At 39.0% G+C, this 22,849-nt stretch overlaps 2 protein-coding genes across 3 annotated transcripts in view; both read left to right on the top strand.

Annotated features, from left to right (window-relative positions):
* Positions 1–3,366, top strand: part of LOC131927061 (uncharacterized) — a 12,082-nt gene extending 8,716 nt beyond the window's left edge. Inside the window, exons 8-12 of one of the 2 annotated variants that reach the window (XM_059282720.1) lie at positions 742–885; positions 1,391–1,525; positions 1,867–1,962; positions 2,379–2,547; positions 2,727–3,366. In XM_059282720.1, the coding sequence (XP_059138703.1) occupies positions 742–885; positions 1,391–1,525; positions 1,867–1,962; positions 2,379–2,547; positions 2,727–2,772 (590 nt within the window). In that variant the 3' untranslated portion in view covers positions 2,773–3,366. Of the gene's footprint in view, positions 1–741; positions 886–1,390; positions 1,526–1,866; positions 1,963–2,378; positions 2,559–2,726 lie in introns of both variants that reach the window. The other variant, XM_059282719.1, reaches the window with a different exon arrangement.
* Positions 3,367–3,414: 48 nt separating this feature from the next.
* On the top strand, positions 3,415–17,246 carry LOC131927060 (uncharacterized). Its single transcript, XM_059282718.1, has 13 exons — positions 3,415–4,194; positions 6,286–6,394; positions 7,429–7,563; positions 8,286–8,417; positions 8,523–8,708; positions 10,222–10,434; positions 10,664–10,888; positions 12,128–12,271; positions 12,789–12,923; positions 13,218–13,313; positions 14,027–14,167; positions 14,448–14,570; positions 16,053–17,246. The coding sequence occupies exons 2-13, from the start codon at positions 6,325–6,327 to the stop codon at positions 16,241–16,243; spliced, it is 1,791 nt and encodes a 596-aa protein (XP_059138701.1). The 5' UTR covers positions 3,415–4,194; positions 6,286–6,324; the 3' UTR covers positions 16,244–17,246.
* Positions 17,247–22,849: the final 5,603 nt, after the last annotated feature.

The raw sequence follows: 22,849 nt of genomic DNA, 5'->3' as shown, positions 1-22,849 counted from the left end.
GTGTTGTCCACCTTTGTGCAGACTCCATTTGTATCTGAACGTGTTGTCCACCTTTGTCCAGACTCCATTTGTATCTGAACGTGTTGTACACCTTTGTCCAGACTCCATTTGTATCTGAACGTGTTGTCCACCTTTGTCCAGACTCCATTTGTATCTGAACGTGTTGTACACCTTTGTCCAGACTCCATTTGTATCTGAACGTGTTGTCCACCTTTGTCCAGACTCCATTTGTATCTGAACGTGATGTCCACCTTTGTCCAGACTCCATTTGTATCTGAAAGTGTTGTACACCTTTGTCCAGACTCCATTTGTATCTGAACGTGTTGTCCACCTTTGTCCAGACTCCATTTGTATCTGAACGTGTTGTCCACCTTTGTCCAGACTCCATTTGTATCTGAACGTGTTGTCCACCTTTGTCTAGACTCCATTTGTATCTGAACGTGTTGTCCACCTTTGTCCAGACTCCATTTGTATCTGAACGTGTTGTCCACCTTTGTCCAGACTCCATTTGTATCTGAACGTGTTGTCCACCTTTGTCCAGACTCCATTTGTATCTGAACGTGTTGTCCACCTTTGTCCAGACTCCATTTGTATCTGAACGTGTTGTCCACCTTTGTCCAGACTCCATTTGTATCTGAACGTGTTGTCCACCTTTGTCCAGACTCCATTTGTATCTGAACGTGTTGTCCACCTTTGTCCAGACTCCATTTGTATCTGAACGTGTTGTCCACCTTTGTCCAGACGCCATTTGTCCAGCTGGTCGATACAGCCTTGACTGCTCCAGCACGTGCATTTGCCAGAACAAGAGTGAGCCGTGTCATGTCGCCACTGGTCTGTGTCCGTCTGTTTGTCCTGCTGGATACTGGGGTCAAGGCTGTCATTACGGTAAGTTTTGTTTTCGGTTTAAAATAAAGTTAACACATTTTATTGAGGTAATCCACTCAGAGGCTTAGCGAGTGGGGGGGGGGGGGGGGGCGGGGGGTACATATGTCCCTGGGCGCCGACCCTAGGGGGCGCCAAAATGGGTAGGAAAAAAATTAAACGCTCATTTTAGCTGCAGTTTTGCATTATAAATATAAAAAATATATGAGGGGGGGGGGCGCCATATTAAAAGTTTGTCCCGGGGGGAGGGGGCCCCAAATTGAAAGTTTGTCCCCGTGCGCCGGGAAGGGTCGCTACGCCTCTGAATCCACTGCAGTAAGATTAGTTTTATACGTTCTTACTTGCTGTTTTTCTTATCTAAGCTGTTCATTTTCAGTTAATATTTTGATATGCAGGCCTCAACGGTTAAATCTCAGATTTGCGTTCTTTTCGCTTATAGAACGGTGTTTCTTAAACTGCTTTTTAGTTCTTACATTTGTATTCTGTTACCTAAACTGGTCAATTTCAGAATGCCCTGAGGGCAGATGGGGCATCGGCTGCCTGCAGACCTGCAGTGAATCGTGTGAGGGTGGTCAGTGTGAGAAGACCTCTGGTGTGTGTACAAACGGCTGTGTGGGCTACACGTCACCCAACTGTTCACAAGGTCACGTGACTACTTGATTTATTTATTCTTACTAAAGTCTTCAGATTGGGGGTTTTTAAGCATACCCCCACCCTCATCCATTCTAGCTTTTTTTTTCACTAAAATAGGCATGTTCCATAGCATATTAACACCTGTCTCAAAATAATATATTTGAGAGTTGGTGTATTTGTGTGTTAACCAGAGTATGTGTATTTGTATGATAACCAGAGTTTGTGTATGTGTATGTTAACCAGAGTCGTTGTGTGTGAATGTTAACCACAGTTGTTGTGTGTGTATGTCAACCAGCGTTCGTGTATGTCAACCAGCGTTCGTGTATGTGTATGTTACCAATCTTTCCACAGCGTGCGAGCCGGGCTGGTATGGAATGAATTGTTCCTTGCCCTGTGACGACAACTGTGCTGATCAGTGCAACCACATAACCGGCAACTGTACTCTATGTAATAATGGTCTTCTATTTTTAAACATACATACACAGAATATTTTCTTTAGTTATTTGGTGAGTGTGTATGTGTGTATGTATGAAGAGTGTATTGAGGAAATAGAACTTGTATGTGCCATTTCGACAATTCTGACATACATGTAAGCTAGTATAGACAGATACGGATACACATGTAGAAAGTCAGAAACAAAAGCAATTAAATACTTATTCATATACACATTTGAAGACAGACACACACTCAAGTAGGCCCTTTATACAGAAACGGAAACAACCATAGAGAAACTATCTAAAAAGACAAATATTGAACCACTTGCTAATGTGAAAACTGCATGATCGTAAAGAATGGATGATGAATTGTTTCCATTGCCTAGATATTGACTAGCTCTGTTATAATGTGATCGTACACTGTTACAGCTCTGCGCTCCAGCGATACCACGTCTTCTACCAGTGTCAGTATCGGAATCGGTGTCGGTGTCTCTGTCTCTGTTGTAGTCCTCGTTTTGGTCGGTATTGGTATCGTGGTGTACTGCAAGAGGACAAAAACTCCAAACACCCACCTCCTAGATCATTTGTACCGTTTCAGGTATGCCTCAGGTGAGTTTCTAACGGGTGTAGTACCGTGAAATGTCTGCCTGTGCCTGTGATTGTGTCTATCTGTGTCTGTGTCGGTAACGCTAAACCGTTGGTGTGATCTTCTATATTTTTAAAAATGGATTTGTTACTGTCAAAAATTATTTTTATTATATTTTCTTTTGTTCGTAGGCCGCCTCTCACAAGAAAAAACTGCTCCTGGAAATGGGGGATATGACGATGGCAGTGCAAGAAATATTTATGCAATCAACACTGCTTCGTATGGGTGTGGATTCTCTGAAATATAACAAAACAACAGCGATAATATATAATTTATATTTCCTATAATCATTATGATTCACATTAATATCGGCTAAATATACTTATCTACTAGTTCGCAAACTGGCCTGTCAGTTCGCAAAATGACGTAACATACTTACTAATGTATAATATAGTGACCGAAACTGCGTTAAGTCACATCTACTGAATTCAAATCAATGATAGAAAAATATTTCCCTCGAGCGTCAGTCAGGTACGGGTCAAAACTGACCTTGGATGAAAGAAGTCGGGGTCTTTCAGGTGTGGTTCTTCCTTGGATGCTGTTACAAGTTAGGCGATAAACGTCACAGCAGACAATGCCCAAATTGATAACATCAGTAAGAGGGTAGTTTTTTTAATCATAGAAAATTGGAGTGTGAGGAAATAGTAATGCTACAAAAATAAAAAATAAAAAACTTAAAACTCATGCACCAACTAAAATATATAAATATATAAAATATATTTAAAAATATACAATGTTATATATAAAATATATAAAACAATATTGTATTCAAAGTTCATGTTTTTTTTCTGTTTTTTTTTAAAGAAATGTTTGGTTTTTTTTTAAATAAAACTATTTTTTCATTTCTTTTATTTCTTTTTTTTAATGTTTCCTCTTATATTGATATAACTACGTATAATCGGAAGAGAAAAATGTATTGTAGATAGACTAAATAGCGTTATAAATAGTAACTGTGACAATACGTAACATTTTGATCATAGCCTTGTAAATTATTAAATCTAATAATCTGCGAATATTTACCATGAATGTAAATAAAAATGTAATCGTGTACCATAACGTTATTAAAATGTAGAATAAAATCGATGTGTTTCCCATAAGACCCAGTTTTTGAATGGGACCACGTCTAGTGTTATTTTGTTATGTGATAAATCATTTCCCATAATACGCATTTCAAACTGCATTTTACATATCTTGACATGCTGTGTTTCACCCCGCTAACTGTGTGGACAAGACCAGACGATATTAATCGTGGCGGGACCTTTTATTCATGATGTAACACATTCAGGTGTTTTTCAGGAAAGCGAATTATATATTTTCTAGCAGTGTGGAAAAACCAGGAACAGGTACGAGAGATAAGAACGTATATCAAGAAAGGAGAGAGCTAAATTATTATATTTCCTCGGTCATAGTTTAAGGGTGTGCCATTATTAAAGATTTAAGTCGGTTGTTTCAAGAAGTTGCGGATTTCCGGCATATTCGGCGACTTACCCAAGATAAATGACGTAAAGAGTCAGGGTATCTTTTTGTAATACAGGTAAAACTTTACTACAAAAGTTTTCGGTTGTCTGTGTACTTTCGTTTTCTAGGCGGCAATATACGGTAGGTCTTTGTTTCATGACATTCTAATGTTAGTTTATTAAAATAAGTGTAGGCCTACTTATAGAATTTATAGATTTTAAGATTAGTCGGTGCATGTTGCGTTATTTAAAAATTACATGGATTTTTTTTTAATTATATTTATTGTTAAAGTATTTTAACTTAATTGTGAATAAAAAATGTTTAGATTAAATAGTAATTATCGGAAATACTTTTGAAACTTATGTTATTATTATTTTTAGTTTTATTATGATGTTAGTTTTGTCCGGTAGATGTACCTGCCTATATGACGTGTCATAGGTCAACCACACCACGGTTGATTGACTTTACTTAGTGTGGTCAGGCAAGTCTTCGTGATAAGACAGTAGTCCTTCTTTTGAATTTCTTACTTGACAGTTAACTGACCACTTCAATCAATCGAGAAAAGATATAAGATTGTATTTAGTTCACAACGTCCGTCTCGCTGTCTGTCTGTCGTTCTGTTTGTGGCAAATAAAAGTTTCCCTTTCGAACCTGACGGACTATGTGGCAAGTGAAGTAGAGTTTCTGTGACCTCGGCATATGAAGAGATAGTGTGGTCAGCACTATGCCCAGCCGTCTTTACTTTCCCTAACGAGAGTTAGGTACCCATCAGGGTTGGGTGGACTCAGGGACGGTCGACTGACTTGAACCGGATTCAAACTCTTGACTTACGGGTTAGCAGTCCAGCTCTCTACCACTAGACCACTCCGTCCCTATTTGTGGCAAATGTTGTAACTCAATTTTGACGAATTGTCTAATGCAGCGGTTTCGTGCAAACTTTCTAGACACACTCATCACCTTAAGATAACGCAAGAATAAAAAAAATATCTAATCTTAATAGGTATTAAATTATTTAACTATAAATTTAAAAAGAAAAGTGAGCGTAACACGTTAAATTACTAGCTATCGCCAGATAGACGTAAAGAAATGTTGTTAACTCTTTTACGCATCAGAGTTTCGCCCCGGGCATCTCTTCAAGGGGGGGAACAGAACCCCCCCCCCCCCCCCCGCCCGAAGAAAGTCTACCGCCCCCGAACGAAATGAAATTTATATAGAAAATATATACTTTTAACAGTGTTCGCCACCCCCCCCCCCCCCCGAAGAAAGTCTACCCCCCCCCCCCCCGAAAATTTAAAGTGCCCCCTCCCGGAGAAAAAGTCTGGAAGAAACATTGTTACGCATGGAAGCCGCCTTGGATATTGCAAAAGGGGCAGATAATTATCGTTTAGTTACTGATCAGACTTTAAGCAAATATTTGTTGTTCTAAAGTCTTAATTGTTTTAAAAACTTGAGTATCAACCTTAAGTATTATTTTTTGTTATAATAAATTCGTAGTTATTATAAAGTAGAAAACGAAACAGGTATTTAAAAAAAACCTACTGAAATTAATTTTAGTACTAGCAGTGGCTTATAATGTGTAAGGGGTCATCCATAAATGACGTCACGCTTTTTTGGACGATTTTTACCTCCCCCCTCCCCTCTATCACACATCGTCGCAAAAAGCCAACCCCCCCCCCCCCCTTAAAATGACGTCACGCTTTTTTGGACGATTTTTACCCCCCCCCCCCCTCCCCTCCGTCACACATCGTCGCAAAAAGCCAGAACCCCCCCCCCCCCCTAAAATAACGTCACAAAATTGCAGTTGAATTTTTCTTTAAACATCGATATTTTAAAAAAAATCTTGTCTGAACTCTGTCAACATAGAGTATTTTAATCAATTCCCATTGCAATTTATTAATTCAGTTTTCTAAAACGCGAAATAACGTCTAAAATTCGTTTTCTAACGTTGCTTTTTTATGATGCAAAAGTGTGACGTCGCACCATCTGACCCCCCCCCCTTCCCCTTCGTCACACATTTTCACATAATTACGGACCCCCCCCCCCCCCCTCCCCTGTGAGTGTGACGTCATTTATGGACGACCCCTAAGAGATTTCATGAGCGATCAAACTATTTTCCTAAACAAAGCGTATTTATTTTATTTTATTATTTTCAGTGCTTGTAAAAGAGTTTTATAAGAATTTTTTTTTATATTTGTTTGATGTAACTAGCATCGATAATTCTTGATTTTTCAGTGTAATCAACAAGACGTAAGGCCTTTCCTACCCTAAGAAATGGTTCAAATAGAGATGAAATGGTTTTATCTAATAGGAGTTTGCTGTACGATACCTACATCTACTTTAGGTAAGCTACACTCCATTGTAACATTAGCAACAGTTATACTAGCAATACCAGCATCACCGTGTAACATTCGCTGTAATACAAATAACTATTTGTGATCATTTAATAAACCGACGATGTGCTTTTATGCCATAATTATTTTTGTATGTAGCTATTGAAGAATTTAAAACAAGTAATTAAAAAAGTCTAGTGACAATTTTAGCGCAATTTCCTTATGTTATCTAAAAATAGCTCTGTCGTAGCGTAAATCAAGAGCAGGGTTAGTAAAACAATTGGTTAGTTATTAAAACGTTTTTTATTTTAAAAAATTTCAGTATTTTACATGTTTTATTTACAATAGAGTAACATGACTAAAAACCATTGCGCGCCTAGCTACCGAAGGTGATGTCGCAGCCATTGAACGTGATGGCGCAGCTATTGAACGTGATGACGCGTGTGGTGTGGTTGAATAAAATGCCTACTAATTCGGTCCAAATTTTAATTAATTCAAAAAAAATTTTGTGACCGAACGAAAGGATATTTTTGAAAACTTTCTTCGGCAATATTGTTCTAAATTATGACAGGAATCAATTGGTACATTTTCAAGTCGCAAAGTGGTCTGGTTGCCGAGATATGGGCCAAAAACGTCATTTTTTCGAGGTTTTTTGGCTTTTCTGGGAAATCCATGAAAGAAACCCGGAATTTTTATGGCCTATGTTCATCCTCGTAACTTGCTTAACAAAATTGCTTTGGAACTAGTCCTCGATATTGCTTCGTTGAGGAGGAGATACGACTTAAAGCTGCGGACACACATGCATCCATACATTCATTCATTCATCCATCCATTCCCAGAAATGACGAGTTAATAAACGCAATTCTCCAGAATGGAAATTGCGCTAAAAAATAAATAGTTGCCTAAATAGTCTCATAGTGAATGTTTAGTTTCTGTTTTTTTTTTCACATACTACTTGACTACATAGCTGCATCAGCTATTTAAACACTAGTTGACTTTATATAGCTGTATCACCTACTCACAGACTTTACCCTTACCTCTTCAGCTTGTGACATTGGCTGGTTCGGACCTAAGTGTGAGTACAAATGTCACTGTACCGACGGTCATTGTACCACAGCTGGACTGTGTGCCAACAACGTCGACTGTGCCAGGGGATGGTTTGGTCCCTTATGTCAGTACCGTAAGTTTTTTTTTTCAACAAAATTTTCAACTTCAATTAAACATCTAATTTCTTAATTAACTCTATTGACCATATGATATTAGCCGTACTAATAGAAATTTTAGCTCAGATAATTAAAACTGTATAGAGTATATTCACTTTCTCAGACAGTGTGTGTCTCTGAAGTCGTAGATTAATGACCGTTAGAATATGCTGAATGATATACCAATAGTACCTGCAGTTTGTCTTGCGAACCATGAGAACTAAAATCTGGATAATTGCAGGACATGTTCTCAGTCTTGGTGGGCAGGGTTTTAATGTGGTACGGGGTGTTAGGAGGGGGTGGTACTACTGGTGGTAGTGGGTGTTAGGAGGCGGTGGTACTACAGGTGTTAGTAGGTGTTAGGAGAGGGTGGTACTAGTGACCAGAGGCGTAGCGACCCTTCCCGGGGACAAACTTTCGAATTGCACCCACCTCCCTCAAGCTTTCGATTTGCATCCCCCTCAAACTTTCGATTTGCACCCCCCCCCCTCAAACTTTCAATTTATTTTTCCATTTTGGCGCCTCCTAAGGTCGGCGCCCGGGGTCATATGTAACCCCCCCCCCCCGCCCCCCAGCTCGATACGCCTCTGCTAGTGATGATGGTATCACGAGAGGGTGGTACTAATGGTGATGGTGTTACAAGAGGGTTGAACCACATAAAATAAAAAAAATATACGTGGGAAAATTATAACATCCGCAGAGGATCTTGTCAGCCTGGGAAGCATCGCACCCCCAATGTCAGGGGTCACATCGGTCAAGGTCACATCCGTCAGGGTCATGTGGTGGAGGCTATACCTGATACAATGGCTAAGATTACAGTTCCAAGAGATTGGTGAGTTTGTACCTGTATGACAACAATATCTTATTTTAACCTTTTCAAAATTAACCTGGCTAATTTAATTACCGCCATGGCTAATGAGTTCCTTTGTCTAATTAGACCAGCCGGATGTGTTTACCCTGCAGACAGGTGCAGGCCCTGCCAGCTTAAACTGTACACAGCTGAAGGTTTATCTCATCGATAATCGAACGATCGATCTCGTCTGTGATACTCAGGTGCCAGCAGCGGAGGTCAAGGTCACCTGGGCCCAGCCGAAACTGTTGAGAACCCTTTACATCAGTGGTGGTGAGTTTATTTGAGAACCATTCGTGTCAGTGGTGGTGAGTTTATTTGAGAACCCTTCATGCCAGTGGTGGTGAGTTTATTTGAGAACCATTCGTGTCAGTGGTGGTGAGTTTATTTGAGAACCATTCGTGTCAGTGGTGGTGAGTTTATTTGAGAACCCTTCATGTCAGTGGTGGTGAGTTTATTTGAGAACCCTTCATGCCAGTGGTGGTGAGTTTATTTGAGAACCCTTCATGTCAGTGGTGGTGAGTTTATTTGAGAACCCTTCATGTCAGTGGTGGTGAGTTTATTTGAGAACCCTTCATGTCAGTGGTGGTGAGTTTATTTGAGAACCCTTCATGTCAGTGGTGGTGAGTTTATTTGAGAACCCTTCATGTCAGTGGTGGTGAGTTTATTTGAGAACCCTTCATGTCAGTGGTGGTGAGTTTATTTGAGAACCCTTCATGTCAGTGGTGGTGAGTTTATTTGAGAACCCTTCATGCCAGTGGTGGTGAGTTTATTTGAGAACCATTCGTGTCAGTGGTGGTGAGTTTATTTGAGAACCCTTCATGTCAGTGGTGGTGAGTTTATTTGAGAACCCTTCATGTCAGTGGTGGTGAGTTTATTTGAGAACCCTTCATGTCAGTGGTGGTGAGTTTATTTGAGAACCCTTCATGTCAGTGGTGGTGAGTTTATTTGAGAACCCTTCATGTCAGTGGTGGTGAGTTTATTTGAGAACCCTTCATATCAGTGGTGGTGAGTTTATTTGAGAACCCTTCATGTCAGCGGTGGTGAGTTTATTTGAGAACCCTTCATGTCAGTGGTGGTGAGTTTATTTGAGAACCCTTTATATCAGTGGTGGTGAGTTTATTTGAGAACCCTTCATATCAGTGGTGGTGAGTTTATTTGAGAACCCTTCATATCAGTGGTGGTGAGTTTATTTGAGAACCCTTCATATCAGTGGTGGTGAGTTTATTTGAGAACCCTTCATATCAGTGGTGGTGAGTTTATTTGAGAACCCTTCATGTCAGTGGTGGTGATTTTTTTTGAGAACCCTTCACATCAGTGGTGGTGAGTTTATTTGAGAACCCTTCATGTCAGTGGTGGTGATTTTTTTTGAGAACCCTTCATATCAGATTGAATTAAATGCCCACGCAAAAAAAAACTAGCAAACGCTTTTAGCAGATAAACCTATCATTTATTTTTTTTTTATAGAATTGTATCTGCCACCTTATAAGTAAATCACTGAACTGAGCGATTGTCTTACGTAATGTAAATTTTACAATTTCGAACCTGGCGGTCTATGGGGCAGACGAAGTAGAGTTCACATGTTTCTGTATCCTTGGCATATGAAAGGATGGTACTATTTCTTTACTTACCATGACCTGTTAGGTACCATTCAGAGCTGAGTGGACTCTGCGACGGCCTACGGCCTCCAGCTTGAGAGTTTCGAGTTAACAGCACACTTTTCCGTCCCCTTACCTACTGTAGCTGGATATAAACTCGTGTTAGCTCCCTTCCCCCTGTCGAGCAGGTAGAAACGTGGCCTTGAAACAGACAGCTCAACTCACCAGCACGTACGACGACTTAACACTCGCCTCACACGCGGTGGACGGTAACACGAACACTAACTACATGGGACGTTCGTGCGTACACACCAGGGAATCTGACAGCAGCCCGGCCTTGACCCTGACCCTCTCACGGCCCTACCTGCTGACCAGGTACGAGGTGTACAACAGATACGACGGTGAGTGGAACTAGGTCATTGTGAAACTAGGTCATATGTGGTTAATAGGGGAACTGGTATACCATTGGTCATTTGGGAAACCATGTCACTTTAGTTTTTTGCTATACTAGGTCACTAGAGATTATAGGGATACTAGGTCAATTATTTAAGAGCTGAAATACATCTCTTTATAAAGGCAAATACAGCTGTAAGTGATAAATGTGCTAATAGGTATCAACGTATCCAACAGACATGTGTTGTCCTGAGCGACTGAAAGGTTTTGTCCTAAAGAGCTACAACGGCCAGACTCTGGTCTACACCTACACCGATGTTGCCAGGGACCCTCTGAGACAGTACACGATAGTCCCAAACAGGGGCGGTAATCCCGTCACTCGTGTCAACATAGCGGCCAACTACATCAACCCCGGCACGACGAGAAAAATCTTGTCGTTGTGTGAAGTGGAGTTGTTTGGGGGTACGTCACTGTTTTTATAAAGATGTTGATGTTGTGTGAAGTAGAGATGTATGGGGGTACGTATTTTAACATACCAGCTGTTTAGATATAATCTTAAATTTAAACAAAATCATATTGAAAAACTCTCAAAGGAAAACTGGTTTCTGTTTTTTTTTGTTTTGTTAAGATTTCGCAAAATAAAAATCCCTCATAAAACCACAGTAGACTTGTATCTGCACGTGTTGTCCACCTTTGTCCAGACTCCATTTGTATCTGAACGTGTTGTCCACCTTTGTCCAGACTCCATTTGTATCTGAACGTGTTGTCCACCTTTGTCCAGACTCCATTTAAATCTGAACGTGTTGTCCACTTTTGTCCAGACTCCATTTGTATCTGAACGTGTTGTCCACCTTTGTCCAGACTCCATTTGTATCTGAACGTGTTGTCCACTTTTGTCCAGACTCCATTTGTATCTGAACGTGTTGTCCACCTTTGTCCAGACTCCATTTGTATCTGAACGTGTTGTCCACCTTTGTCCAGACTCCATTTGTATCTGAACGTGTTGTCTACCTTTGTCCAGACTCCATTTGTATCTGAACGTGTTGTCCACCTTTGTCCAGACTCCATTTGTATCTGAACGTGTTGTCCACCTTTGTCCAGACTCCATTTGTATCTGAACGTGTTGTCCACCTTTGTCCTGACTCCATTTGTATCTGAACGTGTTGTCCACCTTTGTCCAGACTCCATTTGTATCTGAACGTGTTGTCCACCTTTGTCCAGACTCCATTTGTATCTGAACGTGTTGTCCACCTTTGTCCAGACTCCATTTGTATCTGAACGTGTTGTCCACCTTTGTCCAGACTCCATTTGTATCTGAACGTGTTGTCCACCTTTGTCCAGACTCCATTTGTATCTGAACGTGTTGTCCACCTTTGTCCAGACTCCATTTGTATCTGAACGTGTTGTCCACCTTTGTCCAGACTCCATTTGTATCTGAACGTGTTGTCCACCTTTGTCCAGACTCCATTTGTATCTGAACGTGTTGTCCACCTTTGTCCAGACTCCATTTGTATCTGAACGTGTTGTCCACCTTTGTCCAGACTCCATTTGTATCTGAACGTGTTGTCCACCTTTGTCCAGACTCCATTTGTATCTGAACGTGTTGTCCACCTTTGTCCAGACTCCATTTGTATCTGCACGTGTTGTCCACCTTTGTCCAGACTCCATTTGTATCTGAACGTGTTGTCCACCTTTGTCCAGACTCCATTTGTCCAGCTGGTCGATACGGCCTTGACTGCTCCAGCACGTGCATGTGCCAGAACAAGAGTGAGCCGTGTCATGTCGCCACTGGTCTGTGTCCGTCTGTTTGTCCTGCTGGATACTGGGGTCAAGGCTGCCGTTACGGTAAGGCGTTTGGTATTTGTTTTATCTCAATTCATATTCTATCGACTAGATCCACACCAATAAAACGGGAATAAGGGTATTCTTGTTCCTTGTTTGCCTCTGATTACATTACCCACAAAATCACGGCCCCTGTCTATTAAATTCAATGAAGCTAAACAATATTTGGGGACAAGAACAGACGTAAAGGAAATTTAAACTTTTTTTTCCCTATTATTTCGTCCAATTTATCAGTTCGAGTTGATTGAGACTGTTCTCTGGGATTTAGTGAACTTGTAAATTAAATCCTTGTACCCTACCACATTATTCCTTTATATGCCGAGGTCAAGAAACATATGAACTCCTCTTCATCTGCCCAATGGATCGTTAGGTCTTATACTGCTTGTTTGTTTGTTTTAATTTGTATAACCTACAAATGCTAATTGTGAAAATCATGTTTTCTATACTTCACATTTTCACAATGCAAATTCCCAAACAGCATATTTTTACAATGTAATACCTAAACTGCTTGTTATTTCAGAATGCCCTGATGGCAGATGGGGCATCGGCTGCCTGCAGACCTGCAGTGAATCGTGTGAGGGTGGTCAGTGTGAGAAGACCTCTGGTGTGTGTACACACGGCTGTGTGGGCTACACGTCACCCAACTGTTCACAAGGTCACGTATAACTGCCTGTCTGAAAACAGCACCATCAAGTTTTTTTGATAATATAATCTAGTTATGTATTCGTGTGTATCTAATATTCTTGTATTTGACTGATACTTATTTCCCCTCCAGTCTGTGAGCCAGCACCATCAAGTTCTATAATTTTGTTATTTACTCGTGTATTTCTAATTATTTGACTGATATTTATTTCCCCTCCAGTCTGTGAGCCAGCACCATCAAGTTCTATAATTTAGTTATTTACTCGTGTATTTCTAACTATTTAACTGATGATTATTTCCCCTCCAGTCTGTGAGCCAGGCTGGTATGGCTCCAACTGTTCCTTGTCCTGTGACGTCAACTGTAAAGACCCGTGTCATCACATTACAGGCTATTGTACTCTAGGTATGTATGGGGTCTATATGTATGTATGGGGTCTATATGTATGTATGGGTTCTATATGTATGTATGGATTCTATATGTATGTATGGATTCTATATGTATGTATGGATTCTATATGTATGTATGGGTTCTATATGTATGTATGGGTTCTATGTGTATGTATGGGTTCTATATGTAGGTATGGGTTCTATATGTATGTATGGGTTCTATATTTAGAATGTGTGTTCAGGTAGTAGATGTACTTTGATGAAGTGTGTGTGCGTGCTTGCGTGCGTGCGTGTGTGCGTGTGTGTGTCAAGTGTTTATCAAGCAAACCACAATTTAGAGTTATATTAATGCAAACGTTGACACAAACATACAGGCAGAGATGCAAATTATCACAGGGTCCTGGGTGCTTTGAGCATCGGGGGTCTGACCTTAAGGGGTTTGACCGAAGGGGGTTTGGCCATAGGGGTTTGGGATTTGACCATAGAGTGTTTGACAATAGGGGGTCTGACATTAGGGGTTTGACCATAGGGGATCTGACCTTAAGGGGTTTGACTGAGGGGGGTTTGACCACAGGGTGTTTGACCATAGGGGTTTGACCATTGGGGTTTGATCATAGGGCTTTGATCATAGGTGATTATACCATATGGGGTTGAGCATAGGTGGTTCGACCACAACGGGGTTTTGTCAACAGGTTTTTCATGTAGGTTTGAATAATAAACATTTTGTAGATGTACCGGTTGGTTTTGACAACGTTACCCACGTCCAGACCAGCAGCAACCCATCTGGATCGTGTTGTGATGGGGGTTGTGATCGCGGGAACGGATCCCATTTGGAAAGAGACGGATACCGTGGAGAGGATAAACAAACAGGTAGACGGCTGTGTTGACTTGTCACATCCTGGGACATTTTAGCATTGTTTTGTCATAATATTGGGATATTGTCAAATTGTTTTGTCACAATACTGAGACATTGTCAAATTGTTTTTTTTTTCAAAATGTGTGGACACTGTTACATTGTTTTGTCACATACTTGAATATCGTTTCATTGATTCGCCACAGTACTTGTAAGATTTGTTCCGTTGTTTGTAGTTTGAATACGTAAAAGCCAGAAAATTGCTTAGATTAAGATAATCGATATCTATTTTTACAGTCGATATCACGTCGACTTCGAGTATTGGAATCGGTATCGGAATTGCTGTAGCTGTCATCATAGTCTTCACCATTGGTATCGCGGTCTATTGTCGAAGAATTAAAACCTCGACCAAAAATGGAGGTGAGAAAAGTTCTGGAACTGTGTGCCTGCTAGAGCATCTTTGCCGCTTTATGTATGCCTTAGACGAAAGTTCTAGCGTCCTTGCTCTAATGGTGGTAGCTCCGCTGTAGTTCTAGAGCAAAGGGTGGCAGCGCCATTTTCAGGGCTTAAGGTAATAGCTCACCCCTCCCTCTTCCCTAAAGTTCTAAGGCAAAGGATGGTAGTGCCATTTTTAGGGCTAATGGTAATAGCTCACCCCTCCCTCTTCCCGAAAGTTCTAAGACAAAAGATGGCAGCGCCCTATTTTGGGGCTTATGGTAATAGCATGACACTCCCCATTCCTTAAAGTTCAAGGGCTAATTGTGGTAGCCCGACAAAGGTTAGGTGCAAATAGGTATCTCCAATAGAGTTCTAGGATAAAGGATTGAACGCCGTAGAAATCTAGAGATAAGGACTGTAGCCCCAATACATCTTAGTGTCCGATAGACTCTAAAGTACACGCTAGAGATAAGGACTGTAGCCCCAATACATCTTAGTGTCCGATAGACTCTAAAGTACATGCTAGAGATAAGGACTGTAGCCCCAATACATCTTAGTGTCCGATAGACTCTAAAGTACATGCTAGAGATAAGGACTGTAGTCCCAATAGATCTTAGTGTCCGATAGACTCTAAAGTACATGCTAGAGATAAGGACTGTAGTCCCAATAGATCTTAGTGTCCGATAGACTCTAAAGTACATGCTAGAGATAAGGACTGTAGCCCCAATACATCTTAGTGTCCGATAGACTCTAAAGTACATGCTAGAGATAAGGACTGTAGCCCCAATACATCTTAGTGTCCGATAGACTCTAAAGTACATGCTAGAGATAAGGACTGTAGTCCCAATAGATCTTAGTGTCCGATAGACTCTAAAGTACATGCTAGAGATAATGACTGTAGTCCCAATAGATCTTAGTGTCCGATAGACTCTAAAGTACACGCTAGAGATAAGGACTTTAACCCCAATAGATGTCTAAATAGAGTCCTAAGTACATGCTAGAGATAAGGACTGTCATGTGTAGATTAGGCGTCACTAGGTGGGGTGACATCAGGTTCGGTAACACCCCCAATAACAGCATACATTATGTACTAAATCTATTTGAACTTTGGTGCTATCAGTATCACAGATGGCGCTACTCTGTTAATGATTCATTTAATAGTTACGTGTAACACATTGTTTCTAGAGAAAGCATTTTCTCCATTTTTAGTTTTGGTGTCACCCTAATGGTGTCACTCAGCGAGGTCCGAACCTCCCGACTCCCCCTTGTGGTATCTAGTCCCACGTAACATTTAAAATCTATATATTTGGCTGTTAGAATCTTAATCATACTGATGTTAGACATAACTCCCTCCCCAAACCACATTTGTCTATTTCGTATCATAAAACCACATTGCGTGATCTGAGTTTTTTTTTAAAGTTAAAATAATGGTTACTGTTTAATGTGTGTGATGTATTTTTGTAGAGCATATCTGGTCGGAGACAGTCAGTAGTGAAAAGTTGAGGGATGAGATACGTCACGATGTTGGACACAGGACTGACCAGGCTAGAAGTGAGATCACGATGACCAACAAATGTGACGCCATTGATCCCAGTACAGGAAAAACAAACGAACTAATTGGGACCAGCGAAGATCGTGGATTCTCTGAAGTCTAGAATAAATATTAGTAGTTTCTTTTCATAGACGTATTTTAAAATGTACCGTATGTATTTCTGTCTATTCGAAGTTTCATGTCAAATCTTATGATTCAATTTGACCAGCTTTTTTTAAATGCATGAATTTTTTTTGATATGATTCCAGATAAACACATGAGTCAAATTTTTCCATCTAATTAATAATAAAATGAGTCATTAAAACGTAATTAAAAGATTACACCTACTTTATTAAATGAAATGGGAGATAACAGGAATAAGTGCCAGCGACTAGATCAACACATCAGTAAAATTGTTCAAAATAATAACACACAGGGCCTAGGTGTAGGTGTTTACTTTAATTTTTAGCGAGTTTTATTTAAAGATTTCTGATCGATTGAACACGTTCTCTTGTTATGTTGAATGATTAATGCTATACTAGTAGCTGTGATAACTTGCCTGTGATATTGAAGCTAATTATAACCAAGAGGCATCCTTACAAACAAACCTATCCAGCTTCTAACTTATAGGACGGCGTTGTCGGACTGTAGTGGGCACGACTGCTAACCAGAAAATCTCGGGCTCGTGGTCAAACCCCCTATGATCAAAACCCCTATGGCCAAAGCTCCGTTATGGTCAAAGCCCCGCTGTGGTCAAACCCCCTATGGTCAAACCCCCTATGGTCAAAGCTCCGCTGTGGTCAAACCCCCTATGGTCAAAGCACCTGTGGTCAAAGGTCCGCGCACCCTGTACGACGTTCTTGAGTCCACCCAGCTCTAATACGTACCTGACTCCGTCAAAAAAAATTGACTGTAAATATCCTATAAGGAAAATTATAACAACATTGCTGCTTTCTATGCTGATATTGGCGATCTTTATAATGTTGGTTTCTTGTATAATTTTGTATAATAAAAAGGTATATTATTTATCTTATTCAATCAACATTTTAAGAATTGAGTCTCCAAATTCATATTGTTGTATTTTATCGCCATACATAAATGTATTTTACACACAAAAAAAAGCTGGAAAAATTAAAACACCAAAGAAATGTCTTCACATTTTTTTAATAGTTTGATATGAGTATGAAATAATTGGAAAGGAATGCATGACGTATGTTGTATTTGATGTGAGTATGACTAAACTAAACAGTACGAAACACATATTTCAAAAAGCTTGATTCATGAGAACTAAAAATCGAATTTTCTTTAAAAAAGTAAAATCGGATTTTAAAGAAACTCAACAACTATTACATCAAGACTACACTTTTGCTGTAAAAAAAAAATGCTTCGTACATTAGACTATGTGCTTTTCTACGGCAGCGGTGGTCTGATGTAAATGTGAACTTAGTGTGTACAGCTAATCTCTACCATAACTATAGACGAAACCTTAAACCTGATAATAAACCTAACCCCAACCGTGTCTTGACCATAAACCTAACTGCGAAACATCAAAAGACGATATATTGATACCAATATGTTTTCTTCTAAAATATACTTTAAGAATTCATGTCAAAATAGAAGTCATAATGGAATTCTTAATGCAAGTCCTTGTTTAAGACATTATGTAAATTATGGAATCGTAGTGTACTATAGTGAAAAGAATCTGTTGATATTATATTGTCAATTAAGTTTGTCGATATTAGCAAAACAATTTTAACATAGTTAACGAAGGTTATCGGTCAGTCCACACCACACGTCAATATTTTAAATTAGACTTTTTATGTAACGTATCACAACATAACAATTTGACCTCGAATTTAGACATCAATGTTTACGAGAAGACCATCTATCCTGATATTAGTTGTTTTTTTTTTTAGTTTAAAATACAATTTCTATAAACTGGAAAATAAAACTGCTTCCTCTCGGTATTGAAAATGAAACTAATTGGAAATGGCTTGATCAAATTGTAAAGTTCACAGATATTCAAAACGTCTTAGTTCTGTTTCCGAATCAGGAAATAGATACGAAACTAATGTTTTGTTTATTATTTTTTCAACTACTAACTTTATAGCACGACAAACTCACCATTTACCCCACCAATCCCTGAAAAAATAACACTCATGGGGGGAGGGGGTGCACAGCGTCCATGAGGTCGCTTTGGGCGGGGGGTGGGGGTTTTATCCTATCAGTGTCCGCACCCCCGCCCCAGGAAATTTTAGTCCGCCAGCCCCCCCCCCCCCCCCCCCTTCCCCGGAAAAGAAATTTCTCATAACTTTTGTTTAACAAACCACTAGATTATCTTTGCTTGTTTCTTTTTTTATTCCTTTTTTTTTTAAAAAAAAGCAATTTAAAACAAAGTTGAAAGACTTGAATAATCAAACTTTACGTTAACTTAAAAAAGTTTACTATAACTTTACAGTAACTTTTATAAATATGGGACGGCGGTTGATTCGTTTTGTGATGATCAAACACAAAATTCGACATAATTGTACATATCAACTTGGCCTTCGAGTGAGGAATCTGGGAATAAACAACAACAAAACTAGTGTAGCATCTGTGATCAAAAGGGCAAGCAATGTGGTGGTCACTGTTTCTGTCTATGTCCAGCCAAGCGTATCGATGAAGTCATTGCGAGGAGCGATCGACATGGTTGAATGATTAGGCGATCAAACTTCAGGAGTTGGCTATGCCGCCAATCAATAGATTTGATGTGTGGTGGTCAGTGACGAATGACATGTTGACGACTGTGACGTCAACAAAAAATTAGTTTGATGTGCTTTGGCCTGTAACGAATACCATGTTGATGATCGTGACGTCGCCGAAATGTTTTTGTTAGATGTGCGGTGGTCAGCGACGAACGGCAAGATGGTGGCTGTGACGTCGTTGATGTCGAATTCTTTTATATGACCAGTGGCGTGCTGTCTACAACAATACACGTGCGATTGTCCAGTCCTCCTTCGCCCCTCTAACCCCCACCCCTCTCCCCCACCCCCGAAAAAGGCTAGAAACGGGTATATAAACACGTAACTTTGAATCGGAAAACATTTAATGCAAAGACTCTTGGATAAACCACATCAGCTCTAGCTAGAAACTCCCCATCAGATAGTCTCCGTATAGCAACGAGAATGTACAACTCACACATCAGACCAGACTTGAGGAGTGCCGTCAGGGTTCCAATCTCAGACAGTCACGTCATCAGCATCTCTGTCAACCGTCCTCGATATCGTGAGTACTTGTCAGGTGAGTTTATTTTATAATACACACTAAAAAATCTGGAGCATCCCAGATACCAGTGTTTTTTTTTAAGTGGACTCGTCTAAATAGAAAATCCTTCTGTTTAGTAGTAATATAGAATGTCTGTTTTAATTTAGTTTCACGGCTAGAAATTATTAGAGATGTGCAACGATTAGAGATATGATTAGTACTGACATTTCCAACTTGTATTAGCTCATAGTTTATTACCAGTTACCAAACACTACATTTTAATAATTACATTATTGTAGCATTACCGGTTTTAACAATTCCATAATTGTATAATTACCGGTTTTAATAATTCCATTATTGTAGCACTAGCAGTTTGTTTTTAATAATTCCATTATTGTAGCATTACCGGTTTTAATAATTCCATTATTGGATAATTACCGGTTTTTAATAATTCCATTATTGTAGCACTAGCAATTAGTTTTTAATAATTCCATTATTGTAGCATTACCGGTTTTAACAATTCCATTATTGTAGAATTACCGATTTTAATAATTCCATTATTGTAGCTTTACTGAACACTGGTATAGTGCAATACCTAAATGAAGCTCAACAGCTTATTGAGAAATATTTTCTTATTGTTATTATAAATCGTTCTTTAAAAAAAACAATATAAGTAAATTATAATAGAACTGTCTTTCATTACTTTGTCTTATCTTAGGTGGAATCGTTGAATTAACCAATGGTGTGTCTTGTATAGACCAGAGGTTTAACCTGGAACAATTCATTGACATCAAGCTACTGGGTGTTGAGGGGAACACAGAACAATGGCTGTGTAAGTATTCAACGCTTGGGATTTTATACCTTTTTGTCTGAAACACACATCTCTTGATCCCCAACATTGTGACAACTATGTTGTATTTGTTGGTATATAAATAGTGTCGCAATAAATCAACATAGACTTTGAAATATTACATCTTTAAAGTGGGAATTATGAATTTAAAAAAACAACTTAATATGCAGATAAATTTTTCGTCAAACATACGAGTTGCGTTTATTAGCCGTGTTTTAAATATGTGTTTAGGTTTCAATGAAAGTCTATATACATCAGCATTTACTTTAGTCTTTGTTTATGTAGTGTCTGCGTGTGCGCTTCTTTTGTCTTTTAGTTTTTCTGTCAGCGTTTATTTAGTTAGATGTATGTGTTAGTGTTCAGCTTAGTGTCTGTCTATGCTAGGGTTTTACAAAAGTGTCTATGTTAGTGTCTACCTTCGTGTCTACCGAGACTTGATTACATCATGTTTTGCCTGTCTAAGTGTCTACCTTTGTGTATAACTAGACTTGATTACAGCATGTTTTTACCTGTCTAAGTGTCTACCTTTGTGTATAACTAGACTTGATTACAGCATGTTGTTTATCTTATTTTTTTAGCTCTTACAAAGCCAATCGCCTTCTGTCAGAACGGCAAGGATGTATGGGCGGTAATCGTGTCAAGGGAGGACAAAATACAACCGGTTCCCTCCCCTTCTGTTTGCCAAGACTCCATGGTAAATATCTTACGTTTTACTTAATTAAAATGTATGAACTCGAATCAATAGATAAAACTATTTCTTTTAATTCAATTTGAACCTATGTGTTGTTTTATGTAAAACATAATTTAATGCAATATATTTATACAATAGTTTTAGTATTTTTTGTATAAATAGTTTTCTAAACATTGTCTTACAACATTGATTTCCTTTGCAATAACCTGTTGTTTATTATCTTTCAGGGTGACCAATGCAATGATCCACACATCTGTGATGCTGACTGCTGTGTCACAGAATGCCCATCTTTGGAGTTCCCTTCTTTACAAAACTGTGGCAGACATCCCAACATTGAGGCTTTGGATGGCGCATCAGTAGATGCACGGGCAAGCATTCCATCTGTCGATTCTCGCGCAATTGTGTCGATTATCAACAGCAATCTACGTGCGGAATCTCCACCATTTGTGCCCAAAATCGACAGCCATTTGCGGGCTGAAATTCCAGAATGTGTGCCCAAAATCAAAAGTAATCTACGGGCTGAATCGCCGGAGTTTGTTCCCAGAAGCCATAACAGTTTATTTCAGGAATCACCAGCCTTAGTGGCATTAGCCTCAAACATTGCTACAGCTGAATCATCATTAGACGGAACAGCGCCTGGGTATGAAAACAGCCTCACCATGCAGTCAAATAAACATGAAAGATCATCAAGACGCCAACACCTGCTGAGTAAATCCAGAGTTGTCTTTCTTAGAAAACTTTTAGACTCAACACAAGTTTAAAACAGGCAGAGTTTCAGAACATTCGTATTCAACGATTATTTCCCTTTGTTAAGCTGGATTATTAATTTAGTGTACATTGTCTAATATTGTCTACTACTTGATTGTAATAGAAAAATATGTTTGACTACACGTTAATAAAGACAGTTTATGCACAAATCTTTTACTGTAACATTTTTACTTTGAACTTTGTAACATTACATTACCAACATATGCTTGAATTTTATGTAAACCAACATGAGGTACACACTAAGCGAAATGTTTTACAGTTTCTACAACGTCTTAGTTGTTACTTTAATAATTGTGTTTATACTTAGCAGAAATATTTAAATATTTATCAAGCTAGACATAAAATGGACAAATATTTTCAATAGGCATAAAAAGATGTATGGGAGATAATCGTGTCAAGGGTGGACAAAATAAAAAGTTACACGGCATTAAAAAAAACTCCTATCAAATGCCATGTCAATCATGTACATATATAGATGTTGTCAGATGTCAGTTGGTTTTATACAACTTTTTTCTCCAATAAAATTAATGTTCCACATGATTTATATTCGAATTTTTTATTTTTTATTTTATTTCATTTCATTTTTATTTTATTTTTTCCTGGATTGGTCTGTTAACTTAATAGATGTGTTAACAAATGAACTATGGGTTATTTTTATGGTGTCCTATGCATTCTGCACATATGACTCGACTCGGCCTTGTGTTAGGCAGCAAACCATGAATCTATTGACAAGTAACTCGGGTAATAATATATTTTTTGATACTTATCTATATAAGTTCTAATTTAAGTACTTGTTTATCCCGTTACGAATGCTTTATTCATACATCTGATAACCTTCATTCGAACAGGAGACCTAGTCTTTTAAAGTAACATTAACATGTTAAAGTATTCATTTATTCTTATTTTAATTATCTAGCTGGGGCATTAAAAATGATGTTAATGGCGTATTAAGGCCTCCATTTTATTCGCCAACAGGGCAGATTTTTTTATGATACAGGCCATAAACTACGCGTTTATTAATAAAGACAGATGTGTTGGACATATAAAACTGAATTTACAAGTGGACTCAACAGGTTGACACAGGATTGATACGTTTCACCCTGGGTTGGGTTACTGGGGTCAGGGAATTGTGTGAACAAAAAGAGGGGTCATTTTAATACATCTGTGGGATCCTGGGA

This window comes from Physella acuta, unplaced genomic scaffold, assembly GCF_028476545.2.
Source record: "Physella acuta isolate Inbredline_101_S28 unplaced genomic scaffold, ASM2847654v3 ptg001368l, whole genome shotgun sequence".
Taxonomy (NCBI): domain Eukaryota; kingdom Metazoa; phylum Mollusca; class Gastropoda; family Physidae; genus Physella; species Physella acuta.
The sequence above is the reverse complement of the archived record's forward strand: the minus strand, read 5'-3'. Positions and strand labels throughout refer to the sequence as shown.